Source organism: Xyrauchen texanus, chromosome 49 (genome assembly GCF_025860055.1).
Source record: "Xyrauchen texanus isolate HMW12.3.18 chromosome 49, RBS_HiC_50CHRs, whole genome shotgun sequence".
In the NCBI taxonomy this organism is placed as follows: Eukaryota; Metazoa; Chordata; class Actinopteri; order Cypriniformes; family Catostomidae; genus Xyrauchen; species Xyrauchen texanus.
Window position 1 is genome coordinate 13400497 of NC_068324.1, and position 11812 is coordinate 13412308.

Below are 11812 nucleotides of genomic sequence, written 5' to 3' on the forward strand. Positions count from 1 at the left end.
TAAACTCTTCGCGCTTCAGAATTCGTTAAATGTTATTGGCTGGAGCGAACGAACATCCGAAAACGAACTTTAAAAACGTCATTCGTTTCTCTTCTTTGATAGGACCTCAGAGCGTTGCAAAAAATAATAAAAAATACGTCATTCCTACCTCGCTCTGTGATTGGCCCACAGTCATGTCAATAAAAAGAGCTGCGCTTCAGTTCTTCTCGTACGTAGTATGCGTAGTTTATTTGTTACTGGCATCTACTGGACAGGAGTCAAAGTGCTAAAATAAACAGTTTGCAGCGTACTACAAATCCACAAAACTCTTGTGTTGCATAGGCTAAAATGAGAGTAGCAAAGTGCATAGAAATTCACTTAAAGTCACAGTTTAAAATAATCTCTATATATATTTAAGCAATATCACATGAGCAAGAGTGCTATATGGCCCTACATAAGCACTGCTGTGATTCAGCCGCATTCAATGTCTCTTCACAAATCTGGACAGTTTTTAAATAATTGAATTAATTACATGGTGTCCCGATTAATTAATCGCGATTAATCGCATATATATATAATATATAGCCCCTCATATAACAATAATTCAATATATAATGAATATACATATTTAAATCAATATATAATTATACATAGTTATCTTTAAATATTAAAAATTATATATATATATATATATATATATATATATATATATATATATATATATATATATATATATATATATAAAATATTCAGATAATTAAAATGCATTACTTTCTTATGGCAGAAGAGTTAATCATTGATAAGGCCACAAAAAGCGGCTTTAGAATACAATGTATCGTTTACTACCATATCATTGAACATAAGTCAATCATTGGCACACAGTTCACAGCAATCCATTTCACAAGTGAATTTGTCAATCAGTTGGAGATTTATTATTAGGACTTGTTTAAGGACCCGTCAATTTACACCTGCATCAGACATTTTTTTATTTTTTTCATTTATTAATGCTTACAAAACTTTTACATCTAGAGCCAAGAGGTATATTAAAACAAACAACAACAAAAAGGAAAATAAATAAACAGTTTAATAAAAATATCAAATTGTTTACATATTTCAATACACTTTACAGCTTTCTTGTTACTAAAATTGGAAATTGTTCTTAGGTATTGTTGAACCTCTGAATTAAAAATGAAAACTAATGGTTTATAACCACCATACTTACATTTATGAATACTAAACTTTGCCAACAAAAGCAGAACATTAATCAAATAAAATATTCCTTAAAAGCATTTTCAAAACAAAGTTGAAAGCTGGAAATAATATGATCTCTAACAATCTTGCAGAAATCAGACCAAAAACATGTCGAGTAAATATTTGTGGGTAACTTCCAAATTTTGCACCATCTCAATCCAGCGTCAGACATGCTTGTGTAGCGTCTTGGGTGCATAGCATCATAAACATAAAATGTTTAGGTCACTGTTTCAAGTTAAATATAGTTTAATACGCAATCTTTAAACACATCTTGAGATCCCTTAGTTCGCATTTGCACTCGTTCAAGTGTTTTGAACGCAAGAACATAATGCATGCCTGTGTTGTGTGTCTGCTGAATGTTGTTATCTTCACTGTATAAACTGCAGGTTGCTCATACAGCTGAAATTTCACTTACTCTGGAGTAAACAGGTGGTACTACAAGCTTGCTTTTCTCAGGAATCTTCCTTATTATTGTCTGGGGGAAGTGCAATTATTTTCGTAAATTTTTTTAACGCTTTATTTTTTTGTAAAATTAATCGCACTGAATTAACACATTATATATATATATATATATATATAGGCAAAAAATAAAATAAATATATATATATATATATATATATATATATATATATATATATATATATATATATATATATATATGTATATATATATATTTTTTTTTGCCTGTACATTTGGTCTTAGTGTTTATTTAGGGGGATTAAAAGATGGACTGGTAGGCCTATTAGTCATTGGGTCTGTTGTAGAACAAGTTTCTCTTTGGCCCAGTAAAAATATATTTTCTGTTGTTGTTGCCCAGAACACAACATTCAAAGAATGTTGGTGCTATGTTTCTTCTTCTTCATCAATTTGATTATTTAACATATAATAACAGTATTATTGTATTATAGAGTTTGCAGTCACAATGAGCAATTTCTAGCCAGTAAAATATTTGACAACTGCATCACTAGAGGATTTCTAATTTCCATTCATTTTAAAATGTATTAATTTCCATGACTTTTCCAGTCCTGTAAATCACAGTTTTAAAATTCCTAGCAATTTCACCCTGACTGAGTTTGAAATGGCATACTACAATACTTCTACTTCTTTTACAACATGTTAGAACAACAGCTCTCTAATGGTCCTTTATTTTGCGTTTATCCTTAAATGCAGCCACCCAGATTTGATCATTTTCATAGTGCTCGAAATTTCCCCCCCTGTTGTTGCAAAACGAATATGACTAAAAGGGTACAGGGTGGGGAAAAAAGGGAAAGATCTGATATCCTAGCAGGAATGGACTGTTCGTTCTGATACATATGAAGACGTCCAGTGAGAAAACTCATACTTTCTTGTGTCAGTACACAGAATAGAAATGTCAGCATATAAATTCAGTCATAATCACTGACACAAGATACATTTTTTAATAAACAGTTTCAGTTGAATTTGTTTTCTCACAGATGTTAGAACCTCCGAGCACCGAAACCCTCCCAAAATCATTCATCTTAAAGGTGAAGTGTGTAATTTTTGATTTTTTACAATACTTTTTCCTACGAGACTTAATATACAGAGACAAAGTAAACCATGTAAACAATGTGGCTCTGCTCATTAAACAGTTGCAGCATATTCTTGACAATTTTAAGATTAATCGCATTAGATCAAGACAGAGCGATGTAGAAATTGGGGGAAGAGGGCAGCATGGTGCTTCACTATGCCTCTTGGTTCTGACCCAAACCTGTGAGGGTTTTGCTTTGTGGCATATATGAGAATGTAGGTCAGGGATTCAGCAAATGAATGACATTTCAGACAGCACCCAGACAGCCCTGAACAGGCAACATTCTCAGGTCAGTGATGTTGCACAATGAAAACCAATAGTAAGGTGAACGAGCAAAACAATGGCCTGATTTTTTTCTGTTTAATATGTACATGTATACAAGCTATATATATATATATATATATATATATATATATATATATATATATATATATATATATATATATATATATATATGTATATATAGAAATAAATACTGTATATGTATTAATAAACTTTAACCAATTTTATGTTGTAATGTGAATGGGTTGTTACAAAAGACCACTTATTTGTACCACTTATTATGTGAGGATATACAAAATAACCAGTTACAAACACAAAGAATATGCATTGTAAATACAATGCTGTACCTTTTCCATGACACATTGCCATTTTAGGAAGATTTTCATCAAATCGTCTCTTGGCAAGCAATCAGAGTTAAAAACAATTTGTTACATAACCAAGAACAGTGGGACCAGTCCAAATGCAAACTGGGAACATAATGTTTTTAATTGGCTGTTGACATTTTGAGACCCAAATTGACATTTGGGTCTCAAACGCATTTTGCAATGCTCCCGTATATTCAGATACAGCGTCCCTATCAAACGTATCTTTTTAAATTTATAAAGTAACAAAAAGTTCTGAAAAGGGCCAGTGCCTTAAGCCTCAGAGAGAATGCATATCTATGATACTGTGTTTTTGGCTTTGATTAGATAATGTTAGGCCAAAATGTAAATGTAAACAGAGAGATAGAGACAGAAAGAGAGTGTGGGGGGAGACGGATCAAATTCATTCTGAAATAGGGATGGGACGAGTTGTAAACAAGACAGTGTGGTGAAAATAGAACATAAAGTTTGTTTTCACGGCAGTTTCAAAACATAATACTTCACTGACCTCACCATTGCCTCAGCAACCACATTCAAAGTAGGTTGCTGAAGGACTTTGGTGCAGAGAAGGGAGATAACAAGGATCATTTCAAGGTTCTTGAAAGAAAATATCCATTTAGGTGTTGGGAAACATGAGTGGACTGCATGCCCAGCAGTAAACAACTGCCTTAATGTGAGAAATGGTTAGTTTAATTAAACAGCAACTGTGACTGACAAAGATGCTTAAGATGTGAGGATGAGGGGGGGGGGGCTGGGTAGCTCAGCGAGTATTGATGCTGACTACCACCACTGGAGTCACAAGTTCAAATCCAGGGTGCTGAGTGACTCCAGTCAACCAAATTGGCCCTGTTGCTAGAAAGGGTAGAGTCACATGGGGTAACCTCCTCATGGTCATGATTAGTGGTTCTTGTTCAAACTGGGTCATGTTGTAAGTGTGCGTGGATTGCGTAGAGTAGCATGAGCTTCCACATGCTGGGAGTCTGTGCGGTGTCATGCACGATGAGCCACGTGATAAGATGCGAGGATTGATGGTCTCAGAAGCGGAGGAAACTAAGACTTGTTCTCCGCCACCTGGATTGAGGTGAGTAACTGCACAACCACGACGATCAACTAAGTAGGGGGAATTGGGCATTCCAAATTGGAAAAGGGATAGATAATTAAATCAAAATAATTATAAAAATGATGTAAGGATGAGGAATTCTTATTTTAACTCTGGGTTATAAAGACTCAGTGGAACAAAGGGTATTCCCTATAACACTCTCACACACTTGGTTTTGGTGTTGATCTTTCACAACAACAGAGAATTCCCAGTCAGTTGGAGAAAGATGTTTTCCTATAATGTAACTAGATCAGAAGGCAAGTCAGAGAGCTTCTATTTTTAGATGTCTACTAGTGGAAACCAATCAGAGGTTGAGGTGGGCGTTCAGATAGGGGCTTATGAAATGTGTTTTTGTGTAGTGGATAAAGCACTTTTTAAACGCATGCTATCTTCTGAGAATATGGGCAGTCATTGTTTTAAAGGGTCATAGTTGATTTTTATTATAATAGGTAAAGAAAGACACAGGCCAGTTGTTTTTTGTTTTACCTCCTTGCGCTTTCACTTTACTAAAATTTGACTGAAAAATTATTTTGTTTTTAGCATTTGTATTATTTTTAACCATTAAAAAAAGGCTTTGCACAACTGGTTTGTTGAACCCTAAAAAACACATTAAATATGTCAAATTATGAACAAATTAAAGGAAATATGCAATGCTATGAAGTTTATTGGTATCTCTATTAAAGAAAGTATGAAACAAATAAACATAATAAAGGACAAATATAATATAATGAGAGGGCCTGGGTAGCTCAGCAAGCAAAGACGCTGACTACCACACCTGGAGTTGCAAGTTTGAATCCAGGGTGTGCTGAGTGACTCCAGTCAGGCTTCCTAAGCAACCAATTGGCCCGGTTGCTAGGGTGGGTAGAGTACGTTGGGTTAACCTGCTCGTGGTCACTATAATGTGGTTTTCGACTCTGTGGGGCGAGTGGTGAGTTGTGCGGGGATGCTGCCGAGAATAGCGTGATGCCTCAACATGCACTAAGTCTCCACGGTAACGTGCTCAATAAGCCACATGATAAGACGTATGTACTGACGGTCTCAGACGCAGAGGCAACTGAGATTCGTCCTCCACCCCCCGTATTGAGGCAAGTCGTTTCGCCACCACGAGGGATATATATATATATATATACACATACACAGACTGGCAAAAAGTGCTCTTCACTGATAAGTCACGGTTTTGTCTCACCAAGGGTGATAGTCTTCATCGCCGAAGGAATGAGCGTTACACCGAGGCCTGTACTCTGGAGCGGCATCGATTTGGAGGAGGAGGGTCCGTTATCTTCTGGGGCGGTGTCAAAGCATCATCGGACTGAGCTTGTTGTCATTGCAGGCAATCTCAATGCTTTGCGTTACAGGGAAGACATCCTCCTCCCTCATGTGGTACCCTTCCTGCAGGCTCATCCTGACATGACCCTCCAGCATGAAAATGCCACCAGCCATACTGCTCGTTCTGTGCATGATTACCTGCAAGACAGGAATTTCAGTGTTCTGCCAAGGCCAGCTAAGAGCCCGGATCTCAATTCCATTGAGCACGTCTGGGACCTCTTGGATCGGAGGGTGAGGCCATTCCTATTCAGACCCCTGACCAATTATCTCATATTACTGAATTACAAATGGTAAAAAAATCTTATTCAACCCCTGTGCTATGGAAGCTGCCAGGTTACACAGATGAAAGAAATTGCCCTAACAAGGACAGTTACTTTACCATTGGCAACCACTTGTGAATCACTAAAGTTGCAATCACATTTTCTGGATAAAAAATCCCATCGTTGAAGGATCGTTGGTCAGGCTGTGAATCTGAAGGAAAATGAAGACCAAAGAGCATTCCACAGAACTGCATAGATTAGGGAAAGGGTACAAAATAATATACAAATGTTTGGATAACCCAGTGAGCACAGTTGTATCAATAATCAGGAAGTGGAAGCTGCACCACACCACCCAGGCATTGCCAAGAAAAGGCCATCCCTCAAAACTCAGCGCTCTAACATAAAGGAGACTTGTGAGAGAAGCCATATAGAGGCCAACAATCACTTTGAAGGAGCTACAGAGTTAAGTGTCTGTGAGTGGAGTAATGGTGCACCAGTCAACAATATCAAAAGCTTGAGACTGGGTTGCAAAAGCACTGCATAATGCTGGCCTGTATGGGAGGGTGGCAAGAAAGAAGCCGTTACTCAAAAAGTACCATCTGAAAGCATGCCTGAAGTTTGCCAGCAAGCATGTGAGTGACCCAGCTTGGATGTGGGAGAAGGTTTTGTGGTCAGATGAGACCAAGATAGAGATTTTTAGCCAAAACTCAAAGTGATATATGTGGCGCAAACCTAACACTTCCTATGCCTCAAGACACACCATCCCTACAGTGAAGTATGGTGGTGGCATCTTGTTAGAATTGAAGGAAAAATGGATGTAGCAAAATATAGGGAAAACATGCAAGAGAACCTGCTTCAGTCTGCTAAAAAACTGAAGCTTAGGAGGAACTTCACCTTTCAGCATGACAACGATCCCAAGCACAAGCCCAAAGCAACATTGAAGTGGCTCAAGAACAAAAAGAGAAATGTCTTACAGTGTCCCAGTTAAAGTCCTGTCTCAATCATATTGAGAATCTGTGCACTATTTGAAATTCCAGTCCACTAGCATCACCCAACCAACCTGGAGCAAATCTGCCGAGAAGAATGGGCAAAAATCCCTTCATCACTGTGAGCAAAGCTGGTATACAGTGTAGGTACCCCAAAAGACTTAAAGCAGTTATTGCAGCAAAAGGTGGCTCGACCAAATATTAATGTGTGGGGGTTGAATATTTCCCAACAAAAAAAAACAATGTCACCTTACAATAACTAAATACATTAAATATCAATCAGAATGAAATTTCAGTGTACCACTTGTAATTCGGCAATATGAGAGAATTGGTAATGGGGTCTGAATACTGTTGCAAGGCACTGTATACATATACAGGATTGGGAGGGTTACTTTTGAAATTTATTCCACTATAGATTACAGAATATATGCTGTAAATTGTAATTTGTAACATATTCTGTTAGATTACTCAAGGTCAGTCATGTATTCTAAATACTTTGGATTACTTCTTCAGCACTGGTAGATTTTTTCACTTGTTGTGACTATAAAAATACAGTACAGTAAGACCAAATACACATGTTAATAATACATTCTCTGAAAAACCTAAATATGCAGTGTAACTTATGTAGTGTTGTTTCTAAAAAAATATTAATCTAACTGATCTTGTTTTTTAGGATGTTTAGATATTTTTACAGGAAAACAATACAAAAATTATTTCCAAGAATATGATTTTGGCCCTAATATCAAAGGTCTTACTAGAAAAAAAGAAATTATGATCCAACGTGAATTTTGTTGATAAAAAAAAATATGATCGTATCTGGTGACATTTGCATGTAAAATGGCAATTTAATAGCATTAGCAATTTATCTAGCGTAAAGCTGACAATTTACACAAGGTTTATTTCTATTTCTTCTGCTCCAAACTTCCTTCAGACTTAATTCTCTGTCTGCTCGTATGAATGTAACACATCATAAGAAAGTGTTTCACCGCTGTTCAAATGCACTTTGTATTGCATCATTTATATGTATAAATGTTTTTCATCTGAAAGGAATAAATATTAAATGAAACAAACGACAATAAAATGCAAAGTAATCTCGTCAGTAATCAAAATACTCTTTGAATGTAACTAATTACCAATTATTTAAATTTTTTAAAGCTTTATTGCAGACAAAGGTCCATATAACACATACATACATACATAAACACATACAAATTCCCATATTAGCCTATAGGATATACAGGCTATTACACCAGTGTTGTCTTAACCTAGAGGTGTAGCTATAACAGCTTTTCAGCAGACTTACTAGGGCTTCAATTATATGGTTCACTGACCTGTCCAGGTTGTAAATTGCAAATTATAACTGTAGTGGAATACAGTTACTTATATTTTATATGTTAAATACGTAATCCTGTTACATGTACTCTGTTACTCCACAACCCTGTATGTATATATACAATGAAATAAAAGGCTTATTTTCTTAATTGTGACTTTATAGTTCCATTTTAAATTCACACAGAAATCTCTTTTTAACAATTATTTATTGTAAAATTTTATATTATATCATAAACATTTCAGTAAACTGGTCACTGTCTAAACAACACAACAAATGTATGTCAAAGAAAAAAATTAAAGGACAAATGCAAAGCTATTAAGTTTATTTGTATATTTAAGAAAGCATGAAACAAATGAGTCAAATCAAAGTTTAAAGGCTAATATTCCATAATTAGGTTTAGTGACCTCAAAATTCAATTTTAATGTAAAAAATCTCTTTTAACAATTATTTTTGTATAATTTCGCATTATTTCATAAATGTTCAGTAAACTGGTTTGCTGACCGCTCACTGTATAAGCAACTAGACATTTATGCCAAGGAACAATATAAAGGACAAACGCAACACTATAAAGTTTATTAAAGAATGAAACAAAGCTCTTTTCAAAGTATAAAGGCTCATTTTCTTTAATTAGTTTAAAAACAGTGATAGTGACTTTACAATTTCATTTTAAAGTCACAACACAACTCTCTTTAGTCAATTATTATTTTGCATTATTTAATAAACATTTCAATAAACTGGTTTTCAGTAAACCCCACACTATCTAAACAACACAATAAATTTATGTCAAATTAAGAGCAAATTAAGGGACAAATGCAAGCTATAAAGTTTATTTGTACAATAAATAAGGAATGAAACAAATTAACAAAGATATTAAAAGTCAAATCGAAGTATAAAAGATCATTTTCTTTTGGTTTAATACATTGATAGTGACTTTACAATTTCATTTTAAAGTCATACACAGTTCTCTCTTTTGATCGTTGTATTAATTTTGTATCATTTCACATTATATAATAAATGGTAAACTGGTTTTCTGATCCCTAACCCTCTGAACAAAACAATACATTTGTCACGGAACAAATTAAAGGACAAATGCAATGCTATAAAGTTGATTTATATATTAAAGAAAGTATGAAAAAAAAAATAATAAAAGATAATAAACGTCAAATTGAAATAGAAAGGCTTTTATAGTGACAGTGACTTCACTATCAAGTCCACAGTATCAACAGAACAAATGTCTAATTGAACTATGTTATAACAAAATAAATATAAAACACATTTATTTAATTTGCCCCTCATCGAGTTCATTAGTATGTTCACCATTGCCTGAATGCTGATTATCTTCTGTAATAATACAATACATGTTCTGTCAGTACCCTTGTTGTGCCTCTTTCAGTTTGTTTAACAGCTCAAAAATCAATTATAACAAAATATGACGGTCTACATCCTGCTCAGCAGTGGAGAACCCATTTGACTGTACAATCAGGCACAAAGGATATAAACAACCTCAATGGAATAGCACATATTTCCTCATCCGTCTAACAAGTTCATTATGTAACTTCACATCAGGTCCTCAAGCCTCATGTGATAAAAAAACATGGAATTTGCGTGGAAATTAAGTGGTTTCTGAAATCTTCCAACATACTAAAGCTTTGCCTTTAAACAAACGCTGCAGTGTCACTGGAATTTGCACATTTAAAAAGCATTTATATGCATAACATTACTAGTTATAGTAATAGTTAAAGTAGTTAAGAGATAATCCATCCAATCATGATACTTCTGGCATTATATCCTCACCCTAATATTGTTCCAAACCCATATTAGTTTCTCTCTTCTGGGGTACACAAAGGAGATGTGTGGAAGAATATTTGCCTCAGTCAGTCTCAATAAAGATGCAATAAAAGTGAATGGTGACTGAGTCTGTCAGTCCCTAACATTCTACCAAACATCTCCTTTTGTGTTCTTTGAAACAGTCATACAGGTTTGAAACAACCTCTGAGTAAATGTGTAACTAAATGATGACAAAATTTTCATTTGAAGGTGAAATATCTCTTTAAAAAATAAATCAGGAATTTTTCAAGGAAGATATATGAAGAACACACTGGATTCCAGTCTCTTCAGCCATTAGACTTTCCTTCCTCCGTATGTAAATTCTCACTCTCTGTCAGTTTGTCCCCCCTCCTCCTCTCATCTTTCACTGTGCCGAGTCAGAGTCACTGGAGTCCAGACTAGCCTGTGTGGACGTGGTACGGCAGCTCTGTGTGGATCCCGCTTGGTGCAATGTCTGTGTGCTTCTCCTTAGACTCTCCAGCGACTGCAGGAAGGACCGTCTTGCCCTTTCTTCCTCCATAGGTGAAGCCCCTTCCTCCTCCACTTCTGCAATCTCTGCAAAAGTCACCGGTTGGGTCTTGAACCTGGCATCTCGGGGCCGCCGGGTACGGTTTCGGCCCCTGGCCAGACACTTGGGCACAGGCAGCTGCTGGGGAAACTCCTCCATAGCCGATGCCAGGATGTGTGCAGGTAGAACCGGGAAGCCCACTGTCTCCATTGGACGTGCAGCCATTGATCTGGATGGCAAGGGCAGGATGTTTGTCTTCGGAGATGTTTGTGATAAGAGAGCCTTGTGATTCTCCAGATCTCTTTGTACAAAAGGTTTAAACTAGTTTTCTCTGTCTTCTTGGCTTAAAAGAACTTCCTCTTATCAATTTTTGATGGCAAAGCTGAAATTTTTATATTCAGCTCAAGATGACAATGTCCAGGTGATAACAGTGGCGAAAAGACGTCTTCAGACTTTGTTTGTGCCACTCACTGCCTCCGTCTCCTGTTTACTGCAGTACGGTTTGTGCTGTCTCTTTGTATCTCTGCTGTTTCTCAGTGTGCCACTGACAGGGATAAACCAGCTCAAGCTTATATAGTGCTTCACTCCCTCAACATCTCCCCATGCCACACCGGCTCCGCCCACCCACTGTGAACGGTCATGGTTCCGGATGCCATACCAGTCCCTCTGAATCAGATTCTTGAAATAAATGCCAGCAAGGGAGGGAGCTGTGAAACAGAGAAGTGGGAGTGGCTGGAGGGAAGGAGATTCATGCAGCATTCAGAGAGGGTATAAAAAAAAAATCTACAAGGGAGAAGTAAACAAGTCTGAGAGGTTATATAGCTACAAGAGAAAAAAAAACAAAAGATGACCATAGGTAATCATCTATTGTAAACCACGAACATAAACACATATTAGCTGTGAACAAATGTGCAGTGAATGACGACGAATAGACACATAGTGATGAGAGTAATTATATATATATATATATATATATATATATATATATATATATAAATTATGCTACTTTAGCTCAGATCACGCAGGACAAAAAATGCCTGGTCCAGCTAA

The 11812-nt window shown here is 36.1% G+C and overlaps 1 protein-coding gene across 1 annotated transcript; it reads right to left on the reverse strand.

Annotated features, from left to right (window-relative positions):
* Positions 1-8617: 8617 nt before the first annotated feature.
* Positions 8618-11568, reverse strand: LOC127640472 (uncharacterized protein C11orf96 homolog). The gene has a single exon (XM_052123067.1). The coding sequence runs from the start codon at positions 10985-10987 to the stop codon at positions 10619-10621; it is 369 nt and encodes a 122-aa protein (XP_051979027.1). The 5' UTR covers positions 10988-11568; the 3' UTR covers positions 8618-10618.
* Between the last annotated feature and the right edge of the window lie 244 nt (positions 11569-11812).